This window comes from Rhyacophila brunnea, unplaced genomic scaffold, assembly GCF_057557595.1.
Source record: "Rhyacophila brunnea isolate RB1 unplaced genomic scaffold, BYU_Rbru_1.0 scaffold_18, whole genome shotgun sequence".
Classification (NCBI taxonomy): Eukaryota; Metazoa; Arthropoda; class Insecta; order Trichoptera; family Rhyacophilidae; genus Rhyacophila; species Rhyacophila brunnea.
In genome coordinates, this window is record NW_028232837.1 from 3,289,701 (window position 1) to 3,314,339 (window position 24,639).

General features: G+C 33.1%; 1 protein-coding gene across 1 annotated transcript in view; it reads right to left on the bottom strand.

Moving 5' to 3' along the window:
* Positions 1–21,805, bottom strand: part of LOC147073118 (lachesin-like) — a 178,505-nt gene extending 156,700 nt beyond the window's left edge. The window contains exons 1-3 of the mRNA XM_085945606.1: positions 21,730–21,805; positions 17,458–17,579; positions 16,201–16,386 (exon numbers count right to left, since the gene is read on the bottom strand). Coding sequence (XP_085801732.1) covers positions 16,201–16,386; positions 17,458–17,579; positions 21,730–21,805 — 384 coding nt within the window. The remainder of the gene's footprint in view (positions 1–16,200; positions 16,387–17,457; positions 17,580–21,729) is intronic.
* Between the last annotated feature and the right edge of the window lie 2,834 nt (positions 21,806–24,639).

The following is a 24,639-nucleotide window of genomic DNA, read 5'->3' on the forward strand; positions in this document are numbered from 1 at the left end:
CCCACTAAGAAGTTGACATACAAAACGATTCAAAACTCATGATTTTTCTGAGAGACTTACCTACCTTGTAATTTCGCACACAGGTATAACATAATATCAAACATTATTATTATTCAACACGTCACGTTTAATTCTAGTATTACTAATCAAGAAAATTTGTTTAAAATGTCTCCCAGGACGCATATACATAAATTAACAGCGCCAGTAGCGTGAAGACCTATTAATTCATTATTATAACCAACTAGTAACTAAATAAAGTAAACAAGCCATTTGCCTTCCTAGCCGCATGCACAATATCCGTGTTTAATCCGCGGCTTCCGCCTTGGTAATAATTAATTCTGTAGATTATCATAGGTGTGCATCCAAGGTGTACTTTTAGCAATTATTAAATTCCAAAGCCTCGCTTAAAGGCCCCTGCAATAATTCAAACGACCGCAAGTAGGCATACTTAAGTTTTGTCATGCTTAGTAATATTTCCCTACTAGCACCCTTATCGTAGCTTACTATTCAGGGGCGTAGAAGTATACAATTTTAATCCTTCTAAATCACGGAAATGTTTTTATTTATATATTTTTTAACGTGATTGGCTACCTCTATAAGAAAACATAAAGCCTTCAATAAGATCTCTGATCATATTCTCTTATTCAACAATGTGTGATCATATTATAATGAGGGTGTTGCATTCTGGCGCCCAACGTGGGGCGCCACTTGATACACGGAGGGGTGAATATCAGGCAGTGGCGAAGGGTGGAGGTAGGCTGTTAAGATCCGACATAGATAGTTCACGTAAAATTTTGTCAGGTGATGGTGGTAAGTTTTTAAAAATCAATTAAACCTTTTCTTAACCAAACCATACTAATTTTGGTATGTTATGAGCGATTTAACAAAATAGTGCACACTTTTTCAGTCATATTTATTTGTCTTCGTTTAATAATTAAACGTAAAAATAATATGTATTATTAATAATACATATTATTACACATGTTGTTGGGTAGTTTTTTTTAAATTCATTAAGCAATGCCTAAACCAAACCATAGTAGATAAAAATGTTATTCTATCTATAAGATATCCAAAATTATGTATGGTTTAATGGCATAATTTTGGACATTTACAGATAGACGATTATTTTTGACTAATATCTGGTTTTCACAGTCTTTAATTGAATTTTAAAAAACTTATCAACACCATCTGTAAAATGTATGACTGATAAATTTTATTGTGGACCATTTATGTCAGAGTTTAACAGCCTACCTCCACCCTTCGCTACTGATATCAGGGTGTTTTTACTTAAGGAAAATCATGTTTTCAGGGATTATCTTTCTTTTTACACAGGATAATGCACATAAAATAATTGTTAGGAGCTCAATAATTTTCTCCCGAAATCTGTCTTCCGTGGAATTTTTGATGTATGATTTAGGCTTTAATAACGTTGATTGATTTCACTAGATATATCAACATATCTTAGAGCATAATTTTCGAACTATACAGCAATGTAGTTTTGAATTACTTATATATTTTTTGTCTTTAAACTGAATATCTATCAAAAATGTTTTAAAATCAGCCAAGTCCATAATAGATGAATAGGGGAAAATAGCTTTTTTTTCTCAAATACACAGTCACGAGGGTAAAAGTTTATATTATTTCGAGTATACAATATTTAAAATTAATAAATTCCACATTTTGATAATGCAGAAATGTTAGAAAGAAGAAGTTCTTCAGCAATTCACAAAAAATCAAAAATACCTAAAGGTGGACTGATTTTGAAATGTAGCGACAGAAATTATAACGGATTTGAGTTTTGTACTATTCCATTTGAGTCGTTTTTTTGCGATCCGGGTTTCTCCTTTCGACATTTTCAGGCACCGTGTACACTCATCAAAATGCAAATAAATACTGACACCGAATACTATTATCTCTAACTCATATAACAAATCAATACAACAACGTAGGTAAAAACTTATCACCTACCTATTAAGTCAAGGGTCACAATCAAAAAATTATAACAAACAAATTATGATTAGTTGAAGTGTTTGTGAACAACCTCTTACCTTATAAATAATAATACACTCGATAAGCGTATAAAAAATCGCCAAAACCTAATAATATATCATTAATAATTATAAAGAATAAAAATACTACACCCAAAAGGTGTAAAATCGTCTATTCTGGGAACAATGGTAGCTAATAGAGTTAACTTATGAGATATATCTACGATATCAGTTTTTAAAAGATGTGAGTAAAACAATTAATATTCAATAATATTCTTACACAATAGGTACCTACTTTTTTATATATATTATTATTAAAATATAACAAATCCACAAATAAATCCACCTAATATATATTAATATACACAAGTATACATACCTACATCAACATCCATCCATTAATGTTGTATATCAATACCATTGACCAATATTATATTCTCGCATGTAAACCATCATATTGGATATAGAAATGGGCAATCCATCATATAAATTAATATATATTTTCAAAAAAGAACCATCTCAATAAGAAGATTTACACTATTTTTTTTTTTTTTTTTAATTGTATCAGCGGGCTTTATTAGAAACGTGATAAGTCCGAAAATTACATTTTATCTTTTATTAATGTTTAAAAATCACTAATTTTCAATAGTTACAACAATTTATTTATCAACGGTCAAAATATTAGTTTCTTCACTCTCTTTGAAAATTAAGATGTTATCACAGTTTTGACGTCGATATTTTCAATTGGTTAAGTATCTACGTCACTGGTAGTAACCCCTTCAAGTTTCCGACCGGGAATCAACCCCTTCTCGCCCCTCTTCTAAAACAAAGGCAGATATTTTGGTTCCGCCGAATATTTGGTATGGAATTTTATATATCTGTGCCCGCTCCGACATCGGAGGATTCTCAACCTCTTCGTTCGATTATTGTTGCCGAAATTTATCGAAAATTGTTTTGACTCCACGATCTTTTGCCGCCCCCTACACACACATATATGGAAATTCCGATAATGGCAGATCTTTTTCATTTCTTTTATTATAATATTACTCATAATATATTATTTACTTATGTCAGTATATTAGCGATCAAATATCTATTTTTAATGTATCAAATTATTCGAGCGCAATAATATATTCTCAGCAATGGTAAACAAGTTTACTGTTTAGCTGGATCAGCAGATTGATTAGTGATATGAAATACGGTATCGCAATGGAAAATTAGTCGAATATCCATTCCCATAGTCTCATATTATATTATGACTGTAATAATAAATAAAGTTCACAAGCTACTCGAATTTAAACCGCTGACTCGTTCAAAATAATTATGTACTAGAATATAATGTTTATGTACTTATTACTTTCGACTGTATAAATTACGAAGAATGATTTATCAAAATGTCACTCGAAGATACGTTTTCAGTCTGTTACGCCCAACATCTGATTGTACCGAGATGCGGACCTCGGATCCGTACCTATCATAAGTTTATCATTGTAATCTGAACTGCTGTAACATCTATTGTACCAACCATTACGCTGCAAATAAACTCGCTCCTGCATACATCTTCGACTTCTCCATCATCATCCTCGAACCCCAAATACTATTGGTACTTACTTAAATAATGTCCTATATGGAAAAATTGGAGTGGGTGTATCCAACTCACGGCCAGCGGTTCCGTCCCCAAAAACCCAGTTATTTTAAACAATATCATACTTTTCATAAAAAATTTGGTGACAAGATTCTCCATGAGGTATAATATATAATAAATTGGCCATAAAATCTAATAGTACCATATAGTTATAATTGAGACCAAAACATAAATAAAATAAAGCTATCAACTTGGATTTTGGACGGATTTTTTTGCCATGACGAACTTAAAATTCCCACCACCACCCGTCATATATGCACAGCCGTGGATATACACGGCCGCTTTCCATGACGCTTTAAACGTGTCTGAAAGAAGTGATTTTAAGTGCTCATTCCATCCCGACACGGAGCCGCACGGGACTGATGCTGCAACCATGCACCGTAGTGCAAGAAGAAAGTTAAGGAAGATTTTTTTTGTTTTTTGGACTGGCTCTGCTGTCCACTGACGTTAAGCGCTTTGTGTACCCGCATACTGAGTGTCACGAATTGAAATTGATCAGTCTACAGAAGAGTCGAAAATTAAGCAATCGATAAAGGAAAGAGAAACCATCGGCATACAACACATACATAGATCTCCCCAAACCAACCCTTCATCGAGCATGTTACGAAGCCCTACGTTTGATGTGAATCATCAATAGTTTTTTTTCGCCTGGGAATGTCTCAGGAACAGATAAGGTCACCCACCACATACTTAAGCGTGCTTTGATTGATATTACTGTGACTTATTCTATCAAAAAATGTCCTTGAGTGAAAGGTACGGTGAAGTAATAAAAAATAAATAACTATTTAATATAACGCCCACGGTGGCCGCGCGGCTTAAGCGTTGGACTATAACGCCGTGGATCCCAGGTTCGAATCCTGGATCTGTTAAGTACACATATTGTTTTTCAATTTGTGTGTGAGTCAGGGTGTGGACCTAATAGGTTGAGCAACTGGCTGACATCCATTTCTCGTAAAAACAAAATCTGTTGATACAAACCTCTACTCTGTGGAGGCCCATATGATCCTATTAGGATCGGACATGGTCGGAAAAAAAATATATTATATTATAAAATAGTATTCAAAAAATAATATTAACCAATATAAAACTATGTGAAGAGATAAGTTGGCTTTAGTAGCGATCAATTTGGATGGCCTGACGGGCCCAATAGCTGGTTGAAACCAGCACACTGTTAATATAATATTATCACAATAATAAATAGTATTAATAAATCAATAAGCATCATTAATTTTCAAAATGATCTATAATTTGTCACCGACGTAAATGCACGATTGTAAGGAATTTGAGCGATTGCTATTTATTTAAAATTATTTATTATTATAAAATTTGTGCTGGTACAACTATTAATTGTGTCTAATGATTCCTATTTTGAGTGGAATCACAGATTATTTTAGTACTTAATTAAACATTTTCTATGCGAAAAAAATGTCTTTAAAGTCCCTGTGAAATATATATTTATGTAGACTAACAATTCACATGGTAAGCGATTTTAGCTTTTGAATATTCTAAATTTCATAATAAATATCTGACCACTAACAAAAAAGGGTAGTATACAAATAGGTTGAAAGTTTCAGTTTTTATTCAGTTGTGGATAGATACAAGATTTATTAAAGTATTTGATGTAAATAGAAACGATTACATGTGACACAATTATTTTTTTTATAAAAAAAACGTTGTTTTTTAAAATCAAATATTAAAACCATGAATCAGTCATAATTTTTTTGGAATAGAAAATTTAATAATAAAAATAGTAAAATTAGATCCTTATTTTTTATTTTATTATTTATTACGTATTTTATTAGTATAGGCCTTATGAAAGTGAAATTCGCTTTTAACTTGACGAAAATTGTAATACATCAAGAGCGCGTATATGTATATAAGATTTAATTCATATAAATCATAGTCAGGACAATAATAGCTCAGGGGATGGATCATTCACTTGGATAGTAATAAAAATGTGACTTTTGTCTCTCACTTGGCCTAATATATTTTTTCCGGAGTTTTTTCTAGTTTATTAGTTTTCTGAGGTATTTCAAAAGTATATAATTTAAAATTTGTATAAAACTGTTATCAAATAAATTTTTATGTTTTTTTTTTGTATTCCGCTACGTATGGAAAACATATTGTGAAAGTTAACTAACAAACAAGCAAATTTGGGTGTATTATTAAATTTATTAGTTGATAATTACCCACGGTGGTCGCGCGGCATAAGCGTTGGACTATAAAGCCGTGGGTCCCAGGTTCGAATCCTGGGTCTGGCAAGTACACATATTGTTTTTCAATTTGTCTGTGTCAGGGTATGGACCTAATAGGTTGAGCAAGTGGCTGACATCCATTTCTCGTAAAAAACAAAATCTGTCAATACAAACCTCCACTCTGTGGAGGCCCATATGATCCTATCAGGATCGGACATGGTCGAAGAAGAAGAACAACGATGTACTTTTGTGCTGAAAATTATTAGAGACTTTGTTTATACCTCATGCATTTCAAACATTTGAGGTTGAGAAAAGGAGATTAATCGTAAACTAAAAATCATAATGAAACCAATAAGGAACTGCAACAGAATATGGAAGGCTTTGTTTGCCTGGTCAATACTCTAATCCTCTCCATCATCGAAATCCAGCGTAACTACGAAATCTGACCTTATATTTATGTTTAACTCAATTTATATTCATTCAGATTGATTACAATTACTAAAATATTTAACATAAAAAAATATAGCCAATAGAAAAAATCTTTTTCGAAAAAGTAAGACACCCGACAGGAATCAAATCTACGTCTTATGGGCTTTGCGCCCGGTGCATTACCACTATGCTACGACTGCCATGCTTAATTGCGACATATTTTAACTATTGGCCTTATTAAAACCTGCTCATAAGCGATATCTTAATTGAGTTCAATAATTATTAGAATAGCACAATCCTAAATCTTGTGAATTATTCATTGAATAAATTAAGTAAAACATTTAGTTTAACGTACCCAGGGTGAATATTCGTCCTCATATTTTCTTTCATTTCCAATTACCAATCTTGGTTACCCACAACTCGGCAGAAACTTTAATTATCACGGTGATTGAATGGAACTATTTTGTTTTCTTACCTCTTATAAATTAAGTTACTAAAAAAATCCATTCATTGTCACTGGGAAACTGTATTTTTGATTGTGTTTTTTTTTCGTATTTTTTAATAAGGATAAAAATTCTCTGTTGCAAAATAAATATGCTTCTCTCCATATGTATGCCAAGATTTCTGCAGTTATTTGACCGCGTGGATTATAGACAAAATAATATTCTAACGGATTTAGGTTTTGTACTATTCCATTTGAGTCGTTTTTTCGACCGGGGTTTCGCCTATCCGCATCTTCAGGCACTATGTACACTCACCAAAAGGTAAATACACACTTACTAAAAATACACTTAGCCTGAAGATGCCAAAAGGTGAAACCCGGGTCGCAAAAAATGACTCAAATAGAATAGTACAAAACTTAAATCCTTAGAACTTAAATTCAAATTCCATTAAATACGAGGGTGGGTCAATAAGTCCTTAGAAAAGCCGACAGGTGGCGCGACTAGTACTGTAAGCGGTTTGTTTTCATGCAGCGGCACTACCGATTCAGTATGCTGCGAAGTTTCAATCAGATTGGTCGGGTTGTTGTGTGTTTCTCGTACATTTAAAAAAAAAATTGCTTGTGGAAAATGGAAAAATGGAAAATGGAGAAAATTGAGTTTAGAGCTGTTATTAAACATTTTAATATAAAAGGGTTAACAGCAAAGGAAATAAAAAATAAGTTGGATTAAATTTAGTTCACGGCATATCTGCTCCTTCACTTGCAACTATTTATAACTGGTTAAATGAATTTAAACGTGGTCGTACATCAACAAAGGATGAACCACGCTCAGGACGTCCTGTAGAGGTGACTACACCAGAAATGATCAATAAAATCCACGATATGGTGTTAAGTGACCGAAGATTAAAGTTGAGTGAGATAATTGAGGTTACAGGGATCTCAAAAGGTAGCGTCATTTCTATTTTACATGACAAATTGGGCATGAAAAATATTTCTGCAAGATGGGTGCCGCGTTTGCTCACAGTCGACAATAAATGCAATAGGGTGGTGGCCTCTAAAGCCCTGTTGTCGCTCATGCAACGCAATCCGGATGAATTTTTTCGTCGCTTTGTGACTGTACATGAAACATGGATACACCACTATACTCCTGAGACGAAAGAACAGTCAAAGCAGTGGATTGCGAAGACAAACCATGTCCAAAGAAGGCGAAAACCGTAAAATCAGCTGGTAAGGTTATGGCTACTGTATTTTGGGATGCACGTGAAATTATTTTCGTTGACTATTTGGAAAAAGGAAAAACAATAACAGGAGATTATTATGCATCTTTATTGGACCAGCTAAAAAACGAAATTGAAGAAAAACGGCCTCATTTAAACAGGAAAAAAATCCTCTTTCATCAGGACAATGCCCGTGTTCACACATGTTTACGATCAATGGCTAAAATTGAAGAATTGAAGTTCGAATTGGTCGACCACCTACCGTATTCGCCAGATTTAGCCCCCAGTGACTTTTTCCTCTTCCCAAACTTAAAAAAATGGCTAAGTGGACAACGTTTTTTTTCAAATGAAGAAGTCATCGATCGGACAAATGCTTATTTTGAGGACCTTCCGAAAACTTATTTTTCTGACGGTTTAAAAAAAATTGAGAAACGTCTAACCAAGTGTATTGAGCTCCAAGGAGATTATGTTGAGAAATAAAAAAAAAATACAAAAATAAAAACTGTTTTAATGCTTTTTTCTAAGGAATTATTGACCCACCCTCGTACTTTCGGTCGATAGTATTAATTATTAAATAGTGGTTGAGCTTTTTAAGTGGACTGTAATTATTTTAAGGGATGATAAAGAGGTCGGATCTAGAGGTGGGGGCGATAGAACAGGATGCCAGACACTGATCTTTGTAATGATGTTTGATGGCTCCGTGGTCTGGTTTCAACTGTCACTCGGGCGGTATCATTGTTTTGAGTCACCCGGTTCGTACACTCCCGCACTTTGTGACACAGTTTAATGGATTATATGTGAGGTTATATGAATGATGATGATAGATTATGAATGAGTCTGTATCTATTGAGTCAATCACTTAAGCGACGGAAAGTTATTAGAAGCTCGCACGCGTCCGCTATCGAGATGCAACTGAATGTTCTTTGTAACACCGTATCTCATGACCCCTAATTGTTTATTGAATCTGGTGACAATAACACTGGGGATTAGGAGGTGGGTGAGGAGATAAGGAGTGGAATGGGAACATAAATGGCCCAACCAAATAGTATTAATACAAAATAATATAATAAACTATATCTTTTATTCAACGAATAACAAGAATATAACATTTTTCTTGAACATGTACACGTAACATCGATACCATGATTCAAACCAGAAAAGCCAGTCTCCAATATTAGAGAAATATATAATGTAAAGCGCTTCAGTTGTATTAGATTACATTAAATCACCATGTTTGATCCCTAGAGGATCAGAACAAGAGCCTCCACAGAGTGAAAGTTGTATTAATAGATTTTTGTTTTTACGAGAAATGAATGAACATTAGCCACGTCATCGTCAACATATTAGGTCACTTCTCTTGGTTGAAATACACATATAAATCAACATATGGATTTGTCAGACCCGAAATTCAAACCGACAACATTATAATCTAACACGTTACCATTATGGATATCAGTAAGTTATATACCAGCTAGTTAAGGGGACGCTCTACAGAATTGCCCTTGAGAATTGAAAATATGATTTTTTTACATGTGGTCCGGAATTGTTGCTCTACTGGTAATATTCAAAGGTCGCCGACAATGTTTTGGTCTAAAGTAAATAATGATCTCTTATTTAATTTAAATCATAACACTGTCAAAGTGTATAAAATATGGGGTGACCAAAAAATGATATCTTCTAATATACGTAAATGTTACTAAATTCAATTTGTTAATCAGCTGTTTGGTGGAAAATATTGCACTCAATATGATGGATAGCCACGATATAAACTTAATAATAATATATTAATAACGTTTTAACCTGAAATTGTCCGAGAGCTAAACATACGAAGGATGTTGAAATACATATCTACCTACATTTTTATTTCATGTGCTATCCAAAAAACATTATTAATGAATAGTATTTATTTTGAATGTGTAAGACCTATTACATAATTATTTTTAAAAAAATAGGTACATATTGTTTAATTCTAATGCATAATAAAAAAAAATTAATATAGTGATGTCTGTTTATTATAAAAAGAAAGTGACTTTTTATTAAAAGAAATGAAAATATAATTAATTATTTCTTTTAAAATGGAATTCTACCAAGTAAATGCTAACTCAATTAATGACTTTTTATTACTTACTCGATTGGTTTAAATTTAGTCTGACACTTTTACAAACAAGTAACGCAACTTTACTTTTAGTTGGTAGGTACAATAATTATTGTATTTTGTTGGTAAGTAAAGCCAATGCAAGAAATAATTTATACTTATAAAAAATGATTATTAGCGTGGTCACCCACAGATTATTTTTTTTATTCAAAGCTAGCGGATCCCTGAGAACAAGACAAAAAAAACTGCCGAATCGAATCACCCAGGGCTGTCGAAGACGTCTTACTTGTTTTTATGATAATTGTTTTTAATTGTGTGCAATTTGGCGGAAAAATATAATATATACAGTTGCTTACCATTCGGTTATCCGATGAGCTGGGTTTTGTTTACTCTTCTGCGGACATCCTACAGTTTTATTTTTTATCTTGCCCATCTTGCGTAAGGCTATCTGATATTATAAAAGTCACACAGTACAACAGTGTTTAAATCTAATATGTAATTGCACCGGTTTAATTAAAAACTATAACGAAATTAACATTTTAATGATTTACAGATTTTCCTATGTTATATCAACTTGTCACCTCCGAAAGGGGGGGGGGGGTGTAGGATGATCGCTGGACCCCCCTGATGATGTAATGTTACGGTGATATCGTCTGCTTCTTCTTTCGGGGACATGCTTATATTGATTGACAACGCGGAAGTACAGGCGAAAACAGGGCGTTTATTGTTCGGAATATAAATACAGTAAAGTACAGCGTAGAAAAAAATTATAAAAAAAATATTTAAAAAAATAAATTTAAAATGGCGGGGACGTCGGCGAGCACGGCGCCGGCCGACGTCACCATCGAGAGCTCGAAAACCGAATGAACCAACCTTTTTGGAGTAGGTTAACTCAGGCAAGAATTAAAAATATTACCTACAAATTCTGTCACTGAAAAATGACAAAAGGACAGCCTTTACACCCCATGTACCTAGCTGGTAGGTACATTGGGTGTCATACTTCTGAGAATTTTTGCTAACCACAGAAATATTCAACCAGACCTTTTCCATGTACATGCTTTGAAAGGGACTGCATTTGCTGGGATTACATTACTGCACTAAATTACAGCTTGCTTGTATGTTTAAAATTGAATAAGTATAAAATTTATAATGACGCTAGGTTTTACTTTGCTTGCTTCTAGAATTAATGTAGGTATAAAGAAAATGCAGGATTTTACATACATTAAGGGCTAGAATGATTTCATTAAATTTTGTAGAACTTGCAAAAGGGTGACTATAAATTTTCATAGATCTAAGCTTACGGGCTAGAAATTTGCCTCGCAGTCGATCTGTTCATGTTTGCATGAATCAGCCCAATGATGATTCAGGCCTCATGGCCTTGGATCCTCTGAGGATGCCATGGTTTAGGCGGTATCAAACTTAATAGCAATTTTAATGAGACCAGATACATATTACGATATATCCAAAATACACATCATCAGATAATATGTGAAATATTTTGATAAGCAAAAAAATAAGAACAATACAAAAATAACATAACATAATCAGCTAGTCTTTTCATAATTATTTTAGATGAATGTTGTATGCCGTTTGACGCTTAGAAGTATGTAATTATTCCATCTGTACAGTAAGCTATTTTTAGCTTTAAATTTGTAACTCTTTAAAACAAAACGTACCATTTATTAGATTGATATTATTTTGACAGCCCTGTATTCCGACAGCCGGCATCAGGTGTTATGTCGCATACATATTATGTTTGAAGGTAATAATAATAATAATGATTATTCATTCGACGGAGAATTGTATTTAATAATTATTGCGTTTCTTAAAATAAATCCCCGATGGTTAGAGGTTTTTGAGGTTAGACTGAATTAAAATGACGTCCTTTCAACGCTGAGATTACTCTCTGAATGAACTATGAATGACCTTGTAGCTGTTCGGCTCAGTCTTAATATCGTTGTAATTAGGCAGGACGCAGGGTGCTCAATTAGTAAAACAGATTCGCCAGAATCTGGTCGATGTGGGTTTGAGTCCTGCCCGGCGTCGTATTTTTTTCAAGATTTTTTTTCTAAAATATATGTTTCTGCGCTCATGACAAGCGAGTGGCTCACGTGACGGCTTATAATGTCTTGAGTCCCAGGTTTGAACCTCGGCTCTGGCAATCTAAAATTAAATATGATCTAATGGCATGTCGATTTATAGAAGGATTAGAACTTGGAAACCTGGTGTTAAACTTACGTTTCATACAATTTGACGATCTGTTATTAAAATATATCTTTAGGTGGCACCTCATATTTTATACAACTATATAATACGTCGAATGCTTAAACTATAGCAGCATACATATACTTATGCGTTGGGGGTATATTGGGTCAACCATTAAATAATTATATTCAGCATTTATTTGTCACTGGTTGTCTGTTATTAACTAATTTTAAACAAAATATGGTACTATTCGTCATTTAAATTTATTTATAAAGATAGGCCTTAAATAATTACCAAGTAAGGAGTCTTCGCCACTATTGTTGGATTCAGAGTAAGGCTCAATTTTTTTAGTGAATGGTTAACAACTATGCAGTCTCAGGAAATAAAAACTACAATTGAGATCACAAGGAGCGCCTTTCTCAAAATGAGACGCCTCTTTAGCAATCGAGATCTTAACTTAGGTCTGAGACTGCGTATGGTAAGTTGTTAAGTTCTCTCAATTCTTTTCTATGGTATGGAAGTATGGACGGTAAACCAAGAGATGTCACGGAGACTTGAAGCTTTCGGGATGTGGCTGTATAGGCGCATCCTTAAAATTCCTTAGACTGACCGGGTGACAAATGTTGAAGTTCTCAATCAAATGGGGAAGGACCTAGAAGTTCTATGTAGTATCAAAACCAGGAAACTACAGTACCTCGACCACATTATGAGAAGACAAAATTACAGCATTCCCCAACTTGTCATCCAAGGAAAGATCAATGGGAAGCGTAGCAGAGGACGGCGCCGCATTTCGTGGCTTAAGAACCTCCGTGATTGGTACTAGTGCAGCTCCACTGAACTATTCCGGGTAGCAGACGATAAAGATAAGATCGCCTTGATGGTGGCTGACCTCCGCTAGGGGATGGCACAATAAGAAGCAGAACAACCTATGCATCGTAAAATGTCTATTAATATCTACTCTGACTAGGATCATGTGCTTGAAATAATGGTACTTTACCATAATATTATAATGTTCTCCTGTGCATTGATAAATATTAAGATATTAGACGTATGCCAACTTAATTTATTAAGAATTCTTAGCAAAGCATCTGGTTAAGTAATAAGCGAAAGTTTGTTTGAAAACTCTAAAAAGTCACTTCAAAAAACATAAACGACTCTAAACAGAGAAGATAATTTAAATATTCAATTTTCAAATTAATTTTGAATAATTCATCTGAATATTCATTCATTTAATATTTACAAAAAAACACAACCGTCATTAACCCCTCTCTCTAATGGCTCACGAAAAAATTCGCCATGGAAAATTGTTGTGGGGTTGGGCTTTCCGGTTTTTCCCTTAATTAAGGCTTCATGAAGAGACATTAATAAACGTTCCCTCAAAGGGTGGGGGGAAATTCCCTTATTCTTCTTAATTGGGCTTTATTTTTAATTACGCGTCTTATTTTTTCGTTCCTTGTTTATTTTAATTTTTGGCGTCGCGACGCCACTAAAAAACTTTTTTTTGTGGAAGTTAATATTCAGAATTAAATATTTTATTGCTTTCGTGATCACCTATCATTATTGTGATGGTTTTATTAAATTTAACAGTCAATTTACCTGACTAAATTTTTAATTTAAAAAAGAATAGGGTACCACAGTATTTTACAACATTTTTCTCAGCTCGTATTCTTATTAAATTTGTCCGGTGGTTCTTTGTCCGGTACAAATCTTGCAATCAATTTTTAACTATCTCCCGACTAGCTAGACATTTAAACCTTTTAAAATATATCAGAACACGATGCCAATGCATTTTTTCAATACTTTTAGCTATCTTTAAGTAGAATTGAATTCATTTTCAGTTAATTCTGTTTTGATGAAAAGTTATTTCGACACCATTATTGGGGGAATGGGACGATTGGCCTCCGGACAATTGGACGCCGCACTGTCGTAGATACGTGTAGACGAGGTATTTTAATCAGTTTCTATCTACTAATTAATAGTTTGAATTCTTAACATAATGTATTCTTTATCGCGGATTGAGAATTACCATGCCTAAGGCTTTATATAAAATAAAAAACTCTTTTTTCGTTGAACTTAAACTTATGCACGATTAAATCATTGTTTACGTCTGCATATTTACATTCTTACCAACTATTAAATCATAATAATATAATCATTGAAGTATAAATAATAATATTGAATATTTTTTTTAAAGTACCTATAAGTACCTAACGTCTATTTATTTTGGAATTCCGTGGCGGCCAGTTGTCCGGTGTCAAATCGTCCTAGACCCGTATTTCTTCTAGTAGGTTTTCGAAAAATGTATATTTAATTTTCATACGTAAAAAATATATCTGTTCTTTTAAAGTTTTATGGATACGTACGGACACATAAGTCATATGGATATGGTACGTGTGGATAATATATTAGAATATGTATTTGTTTTAAACTACGTTCTGATTTTTTTAAACCATGCTCGATCCTTATAAGATCATAATAATATATGGACTTTCATAGAGTGGAGATTGTATTACCAGATTTTTTTTTTGACGAGAAATGGATGTTAACCATTTGCTCGACCTATTGGGTCCATACTCTGGGTCCAAAATAACAATTACATTTTTGACACACCCGGAATTTGAATTTGAAGCGGATGGTCCTAGCAACTAAATTATTAATATATACGTGCGTTACTATGGAAATCAATATGAATGTCAAAATAACATTTCAGTATTATTTCTGTCCAAAAGTACAAAATTTTTTGATCGTTTATGCTAGTCAAGTCAAGTTTATATGATTCAACAGAAAATTTTAAAACGTTTTATGTAAAAAGTTCTTTTTATCTTGTAATTATTTGTATTAAATTCACTGGTTGAGTTTTATAAGGCTGACGACTGAAAAGAATAGCTCGTAATGTAATAAAAAATCTCCTTTTTATGCTATGCCTTATTGAAGGTTTTTATCAATAGCTTTATCATCATTTTAATGACTACTGCTCGGAAAGCAACACTCATATTAATCACGAATATTCTTAAATCAACAACGACAACAAACGATGACTTTCCAATGAGCTCAGAATGGTTTTCTTTTACCCTCACATAATGTGACTAAACTATTTGGTTATATATATTTAAAACAATACAGGACTTTTTATTATTTTTTTAAAATCAAAATCGTGAAAACCATGTGTTCGTCGTATCACAACTTCACTTCTACGACTATCAACACAGCTTTGATATTTAACACTATCAACATAGCTTCGAATGATAGGAACAAACCCTAGATTCTTCTGGATGAGAAGTCACACAGGGATAGCCGGAAACGAGGAAGCTGATAAATACGCTAAACAAGCCACAACAGATAAAAAAAACCTTCAAACTACACACTTCCCTCTAAGTTACGCAAAACAAAAACTAAACGAAGACACAATAGAGCTATGGAACCACAGATACACAACATGGAGCAGTGCAAGCTTATCTAAAAAGATTTAAATTGAGGGATGATGACTGTTGTCCATGTGACAGCAACACATCTCAAACTGTATGGCATGTCATCAACGACTACCCTATACTAGAAAGGGAGCGATGGACTCTCAGGACTCGGTGTAGACAGCATAATCATGAAATTGACCTCCAAAAGCCTCACGAAGTACTAAGCAATAGAACAACACAAGAACACTACACAAAATATTTAATCCTGGCCATAAAGAGAATTAAAGATATAAATGGAGGAACCTAATTAGCCCCACACCAATGCAACTAACCCACCCAAGCACCTAGTATTAAAAAAGCAAGGGCATGGTTATTAATAAAAATAAAAAACTTCACTTCTACCGTGCATTCCCATGTGCACATTTTTAATTACCAACCTAAGTGAATCCATAAAAATATGTATAAAAAAATTACTTATCAGTTATTAAAACGCTCTATTTCTCGTACATAAATTTAAACGATCGACGTTTATAATTAATATTAATTTATAACAATAATTTAATACTTTTCTTACCTGGCTCTTCATAGGATCCGTGTTGACTTGACACATATACGTTCCGGAGTCGTTGGCCTGAACGTTGCTGATGTACAGCTTCCAGGTATCGTGACCGTTGTGGGAGACAGAGAGACGAGGGTTCAAGTTAACCATGTGAGTATGGATGGCCAGAATTGTCTTGGTGTCCGATTTTATCCACGCCACCTAACAATGTAACAGTAGAAAATCATTAGAAAGAGAATGTTTGATAACATAATAACATATGTTTTAAAGTATACTATGGTAAGATAAGACTTGCTTTTCCCTCCACCACCCACCACGTCTCCACACCCGTTATGCATGCGTATACCGTGACGTAACGAACGATAGGCGCTCTTCAAATTCGTTCCGAAAGTGTCTCATGAGCAACTTCCCAAAACCTTGGTTGACGTGCACTAGAGTGTGCGTGATTTTTTCCTCCAAGCTCTGGCAGCTTGGCCTAATATAATCTCCGACTTACTTATGTGGCGAATTGCAGGATGCCGATCACATCGTCTGAGAGTGTCTCCATATATCGGTTGAAAGGGAAGAGCTTCTCAAGTCGGTCCAACCCTCAGTTGGACCGGTCGGCCATTGCGACTTGGTATCTACGAGGGAAATTTTCGCACCCTTGAAAAAGTTTGCGGCATTTTACGGCGAGCGAGAAGGTCTTTTCTCATCGAGAATTGACCGTAATACATTATGTCGAAGTAGAGATCATGCACACTCTAGTGCACGCCAACCAAGGTCTTGGGAAGTTGCTCCTGGGACACTTTTGGCACACATTTTAAGAGCGCCTAACGTTCGTTACGCCACGGTACACGCCTGCATAACGGGTGTGGAGATGTGGCGGGTGGTGGAGGGAAAAGCAAATGTGCGTGATTCCTACTTCGATATGCCTAATGTATTACGGTCAATACTCGATGAGAAAAGATATTCTCGCTCACCGTAAAATGCCGGAAACTTTTTAAGACCATACTTCAGTGAAACGGCAAATAATTTTCAACTATGACAACTTCTATGTATTAGACATTCATTATTTTTATACTAACCAAGACAATTATCGAAGACTGATTTGAGTAAGTGTGCGCTTTATGCTAGTCAAAACTGTTTTCTCTCATTTTTTACGACAAAGACAAGTCTAATAAAAGACTGTCTTTATGATCTGCGCTAGGCCTAAGAGAAAATACTGTAAACATATTGGCTACTGTAGAGCCAGCTATAGTATCGATAAATTTTCACAAAATCAGTTATTACCTTGAATGTTTGAAGATCATTGACGACACAAGTGAAGTAGATATCTCTCCCCTGCGTGACTGTGTGATTCTCCAATGGCGCCAAGAACTCTGGCTCCCTATCATGGTGGATTTGGGACTGGCCTGAAAAAATATACAGGAATTAATTTCTAACCTAAAATTATCTTATTTAAGCTCATGTAAGTACACTTTTGCATAAATACTAAAGTGGAATCTTTTATATAAACGAAGTTATTTTTAATTATACTCATTTTATGAAATGCTTTCCTCGTCTAAAGATGAAATGTTAGTATTATCATAAAATGCAATTAGACGAGATGCAGTCGTGCCGTTTTCGCAAGAAATAATTTATTTCTCTCTTTATTCGAATGCAATTATGTTAAATGACGTTGAGCTAATCTTAAATGGGTTGTCTAGCCATAACAATCAGAATTATATCAACTGAAAGCAAAAATGAGAGGGAAACCATTTCAACCCCAGTAAATAAAACCCTGTGCTATTTTTAATATATATTTACATATTATATAATTCTAATAATGGTTTAAAAGTCATAATAAAGGAATTAGTAGATACTGTAGATTTTAAAACGTCATTGCAGCCATTTTTTCTGATTCCTACCAAAATTAATATTTGTGTTTAGTATTATTTAATAAATTATTAAGAAAAAATACACAGTTATACAGCATATTAAATGAATTGTTACAATTTATTATAACAATAATACATTTAAAGCATTACGTGAAATAATCAACCTACTGAGCTTAATATTCGTAATTTAATTCTAAAATTCGAGTCAAATAGTAATTTTTGTGACATTAAGAATCCAACCCGTCAAAAACGTAAACGTACTGTTGAAAATATTGATATTGTGAATCAAAGTGTTGATGAAAATTCAAAGCAATCAATTACACGTCGTTCTCAAGAAATTGGAATTTCTTGTGGCATATTCTTCATAATGATTTGCATTTGGAGGCGTGTAAAATACAGTTAACATAAGAAATTAAATCAAATGAATATTTGGTGCGTCAAAAATTTGCTGATTGAGCTTTAGAGCAATTTGAAACAGACCCAGTATTTCATGAAAAAATCATCTTCAGCCATAGACTATAGATACATCTAGACGCCACCCGTTGCATTGCTAAATGAAGCCGCGTGCCGTGCGTTTGGTTTGTGGGCGAGCGAACTCATTTGTCTACAAATGTTCGAGACCATAGACCATTTTGCTAGTGCTCGCACTAAACGTTCAGAATTAAAATATAATTTTCTATTTTTTTACGTTATATAGTATTTTTAAGCGGTCAAAATGCAACCATTAGATAAAGATATCCATAATTTAAGTTATTTTAAAGAAACACTAGGTCACTGATATTAAAATATATAATAATAAACAAATAAATTATCACGAACATGTATCGACTTACCTATGAAACGTAATACGAGTACCATATTCTTGCTTATCAGTACGGCTATCATATTTTAATACAACACACAGAACCATATTTTCTACTTAACTAAAAATATTATTTACCACTGACTTTATGTTTAACACAAAAAATAGCAATTTTAGCAACACGAGCTCGCAGGTTATCGACGCTACGTGAAGCGATTCGCTACAATTTTCCAGCGACACTTTTGGAAACTAACTCACACATATGTAGACCTTTTATCTTACTCTAGCGCGTGTCGCAGAGATTAGAAGGGTGCCGAATACTTTCTCACTCACACTCATGCATCGTTTTTGTTCAGGCCTTGTTTTCAGCGATAAAGCTCATTTTTGGTCAGATTACTTCGTAAATAGGCACAATGGTTGTATTCAGAGTAAAGAAACCCACATGCTATATTTGAAATACCTTTACATATACAAAAATAACAGTTTAGTGTAGATTACGGTCTGGAGGTGTAATTGGATCGTATTTTTTTGAAAACAAAAATAGCAATGCAGTTACTTTCAATGGAGAACACTACAGAAACATGATTATTGTTTTTTTCTGGCATGCGTTAGATGATTTTGATCTGGACAATATTCTGTAGTTTTAACAAAATGGGGCAACATGCCATACAGTTTGTGACACAATCAACTTATTGAGAGAAAAGTTCAGTTTACATAATAATATATCTCATTTGTACTTTGGTTATATCGATTTGAAAACGACTTTTTCAATATTAATTTAATGCACATTTGAAATTATTTGTATATTATAATTTATATTTATATTGCATAGTATTTGGTCAGGCAAAAAGAAGGACAGCTTTTCCTAATAAAAATTTGTAACTGGTAGAAATTACCCGTAGAGTAAACTACGAACCAACTGTCAAATTTTCCAGGTCATAATCATCAGTAATCAGTTTCTAACGAATAATACGACGACATTGCCCATTTCTAAGTCCCAATTGAATGTAGTCAGTTTATGGCACAAAACTGTGAACTACGATCGTAGTGATAGTTATTTCTCATACTTCAAATGCAATATGGTAAACTGTTTGTAGGAAATGATGTTTGTTTCATATTGAAATTAATTTGAACGAAATATGCAATTGAAACTGCAGTTACCGTATTGCATTCTAAAATGATCAATAAACTATTACTACCATAAAAAAAGAAATGAAAATATAATTAATATTAAATTCTACAGGTTTTTTAGAAGGTTTGTCGATAGTTATTTCGGTTGTAACACCATTATCAAGACTATTCAGATAGGCCGTTTGCCTTTGCTTAAATACTATACGCAAATATAGAGACAGAATACATTTTCTTATTCGTTCAAACAATATTATGACTTTGTATACTTATTATTTATTCTTATATTATTAATACTTTGAAAACCCTGAGTGGGTTTTTAATGGATATCAAAATTTACAAAATTTATCGAAAGTACAGTGTTCGAGTGTTTTGACTTTAACAAAACACAAAACAAACAAAACACTTGAACACTGTAATTTCGATAAATTTTGCAAATTTTGATATCCATTAAAAACCCACTTAGGGTTTTCAAAGTATTAATAATATTACAATTAATAATAGATATACAAAGTCATAATATTGTTTGAACGAATAAGAAAATGTATTCTGTCTCTATATATGCGTATAGTATTTAAGCAAAGGCAAACGGCCTATCTGAATAGTCTTGATAATGGTGTTACAACCGAAATAACTATCGACAAACCTTCTAAAAAACCTGTAGAATTTAATATTAATTATATTTTCATTTCTTTTAAAATGGAATTTTACCAAGTAAATGCTAACTCAATTGATATCACTACCATCATAATTCGAAGTACCGCGGCCTGAAAAAAGTCGGCCTTCCAGTACCAAGCGACTACTAATCTACTGTTTGCAAGTCTAATATAAGAGAGTTACAAGAGGTAACTCTAGAGTCTAATCTAGACTGGAAAAAATTGCATGATCTTGTGCTTGTCTTCCACCGGTGTCGGATGGAGCCACCTGTAAGAAGCCAGCCAGGACATGCAAACCGAACATATTACCATTACGTCACGTGGGATGGAGATAAAAACGTTGAGATAGAGATAGTCATTCATGTGTGACATCGTGTGTCAGGACGTGACAGCATGACAGCATGTGACGTGATGGTAATATATTCGGACCATAAAATTCCTGCCACACGAGGTAGCGTCATTTATCAAGTAATGCGCGTTAGGTGACCTTCTCACATGTAGATACCTGTTACCATGCCCCCCACATCCTGAACCGGGCTCTCATGCTAGGATCTTTGACGGCGCCCCCTACCTATCTCTAAGGATAAAGGCAGTGTGATGCTTTACAGTAGCGTTTTCCAAACGGTGTACGCGGTAAAATTAATGTGTATATTTAGTGTTTTTTGTTGTATATTTTAATACATCCATTTGAATTAAGGAGTTGTCAAGTGTCGATACACAATTAAAATTTTTATCGTACAACAATATAATTTTATGTAATAACATTATTGAAGGAAAATAGCGCCGCAGGCGACTTTTTTACTATTAAAGCAAATTTGTATTGTGTGTTTATCTCACTTATCTGGTCGAATGGCCTCGCCGGGCCCCTCCTGAGCCCGGGCCCCCAGGCTGGAGCACTGTCAGCCCCCCCCCCCTTGTGGGGGCCATGCCTGTTATTCATCAATATATTGTTTATCATTGAGTTTGGCACACGACGCCATTAGAAGTAACAACTTTGAAATGGGTGTCATCCAAGTTAAGAACAAGTAGTAACGGAAAGGCAGTGATGCTACATGTGTGACAATTCTTAATTAGTACATAACTATTAAAAATATCTTACCTGTAGCGAAGGCAATAATTAAAGTTGCTGATATGAGAGAGATTCCCAATCTTTCCATATGGCTGTTTGTCTTCATTTGCAATTTTTATGATCCAAATTACATAGAAGTATATTCATGGTTTTATAAGTTCACATTTATTAAAGTGTTAGTCAAAAACTAGCTAATATTTTAATCAACAAGTTTGACAACTAGTCAATAGAAAATTTTGCATAATTATTATAAAACTAATTTTTAAGTTTGATTATTTCAGTACGTAATATATATATATATTTAGATTATTCTTAAAGTGTGTTATTATTGTCTTATTTATATTATTATCTTGATTTATATGTATTGTCAATATGTATTATTAATATGTATTCTTTTTCTTTTACATGTAAACATTAATCATGTCTTATTCAAATAAATGTTTTTTTTGCTTCAATATATTCGATTTATTTTTAATTATATTTTTTTCCAATTCCATTAGGATTTCTTCGGTTTTAGCCCAATCAATATGATCTGAAACAAAAAGAAAATATTTAATTAGAAATATAATAATGCCACCATTATAAACTTAAGCATGAAAAGAGTAAAAGAACTACCGCTGTCATAATTACATGTGTCACAATTACAATCACAAAGAGTGTCGTCATAAAATGAGTAAATTTTTTATTAAAACACTTATTAGTAGGTAAATCTTAAGGTTTTCATTTCACGTTTCGTATTACGTTTTTTTTGGATTGCAACCGTGTGATATTCCTCATTCTTTCCTCAAATGTTGTACAGATTCAAAAATTTTTTTATTTAAGATATTCAAGATTTAAAAATGTGTCCTTCTTAATCAGAAAATGCAATCATTAATGTTACATTCTTAGATCATTTAATACATTATTAATTAAATTCTAATGGATTTAAGTTTTATACTATTCCATTTGAGTCATTTTTTGCGACTCGAGTTTCACCTTTCAGCATCTTCGGGCACTATGTGCACTCACCAAAAGGTAATACACACTAACAACGAATACAATTATTAATTCTAACTTATATAATAAATAAATATAATGAAGTAGGTAAAAACTTTATCACCTACCTAGGCAAGGATCATAGTAAAAATATAACCAACAAATTATGAATAGTTAAGTGTGTGTGTAAGAAACACTATCACTATTAATATCATCAATAGGCGTATATATCGTCAAAACCCTAATAACAAATCATTAAATAATAATCAATAAATACTTTATTCAAAAGTTATAAAATCGTCAATACTGGGTAAATAATGGCAACGTATTTAATGGAGTTAACTAATGAGATATATCAATAATAATCAGTCTTTAAAAAGTTATATTTGTTACACAGCCTACCCATAATAAATACTCAGGCATTAGAAAATCATACACATGTAGAGTTGGGAATTTCCCAAAAAAATCTCAATCTCAAGATTCGGGATTTCCAGAAAAGAATTCTCGATAATTCTCGAGAAATCGGGAAATTAAAAAAAAAACTTGTAAAAATCCTAAAAATAGACAAATTCCAAAAAATATGTTTTTTTTTTTTATTTATATAAACAAAATAGAAAGAGGAAAATAAAAATAATTCAAAATATTACTTATTAAAATAGTATTTCAAGAAACACAGACTGTCAATCGCTGCGTCTGACAATCGCGTACGCTTTTGAGACACTAAATTTCCTGATGTTGCAAAAATTGCGCTCATTTTGAGTCGACGTTAGCTTAATTGCGTTAAATGCCCCGAACGAAGTCCTTGAACGTTTTGTGTTTTCTATCCACTTTTTTCATATAGATAATCGTTTTTCAATTAATATTTGATAATAAAGAAATCTCGAATCCCGAGAAAAGATTCTCGAGATTCGGAATTTCCCTAAATGTTAAAAATTTCAATTCTCGAGATTCGGGATGGAATATCTCGAAAATTTCTCGAGAATTCCCGTCGGGAAATTCCCAAAACCCCAACTCTATACACATGTGACTTCACATGGAATAGAAGCTGGGATGCCAGGTATTAAAAGCCAGTACGTTGTGCAATGGACTTAGATGGTAACTGTCCGTATTGAAATATTATAGCTATTTTAATGGTACTGCTAACAATCTCTACTGACATGAGTGATATGCATAGTCTGTCGGTATTACACAGATTATCACAAAATTATATCTCCCAATCGATAATACACTATGCATTTATCTATTGTCCCGTAATATGATTGCGTAATCAAGTGGTCACGTATTACGCCATCTAAACCAGCGATTCTTATTTAGTATTTTGAGGAATATTACTGGCCCGTATAAAAATAAAAAAAGGTACAGGAATCTATTCAAAATGTATTGAATGATACATAATTTGGAACTGCTCTAAAAACATAACTGTTAAAACATTTTATTCGCTACTTCGCGTCCAATAATAATTGTAAATAATTACAATATAAAAAGAACTTTTTATATACAACGTTTTTAAATTTTCTGTTGTATCAAATAAACTTGACTTGACTAGCTTAAACGATCAAAAAAAATTGTACTTGATAGAAATAATAATGAAATGTCATTTTGACATGTCATATTGATTTCCATAGTAACGCACGTATATTATATTAATAATTTAGTTGCTAGGACCCCAGACCAGCAAGCAATAATGGTGTCAAAATAACTTTTCATAAAAACAGAATTGACTGAAAATGAATCCATTTTTACTTAAAAATGGCTAAAAGTATTAAAAAAATCATTGGCATCGTGTTCTGATATATTCTAAAAGTTTCAAATGTCAGCTAGTCGGGAAGTTAGTTAAAATTGATTGCAAGATTTGTACCGGACAAAGAACCACCGGACAAATAAGAATACGAGCTAAGAAAAACGTTGTAATAAAAAATTGTTTCATTTATTTAAAATTTAAATCAATATAACATATAAGATAAA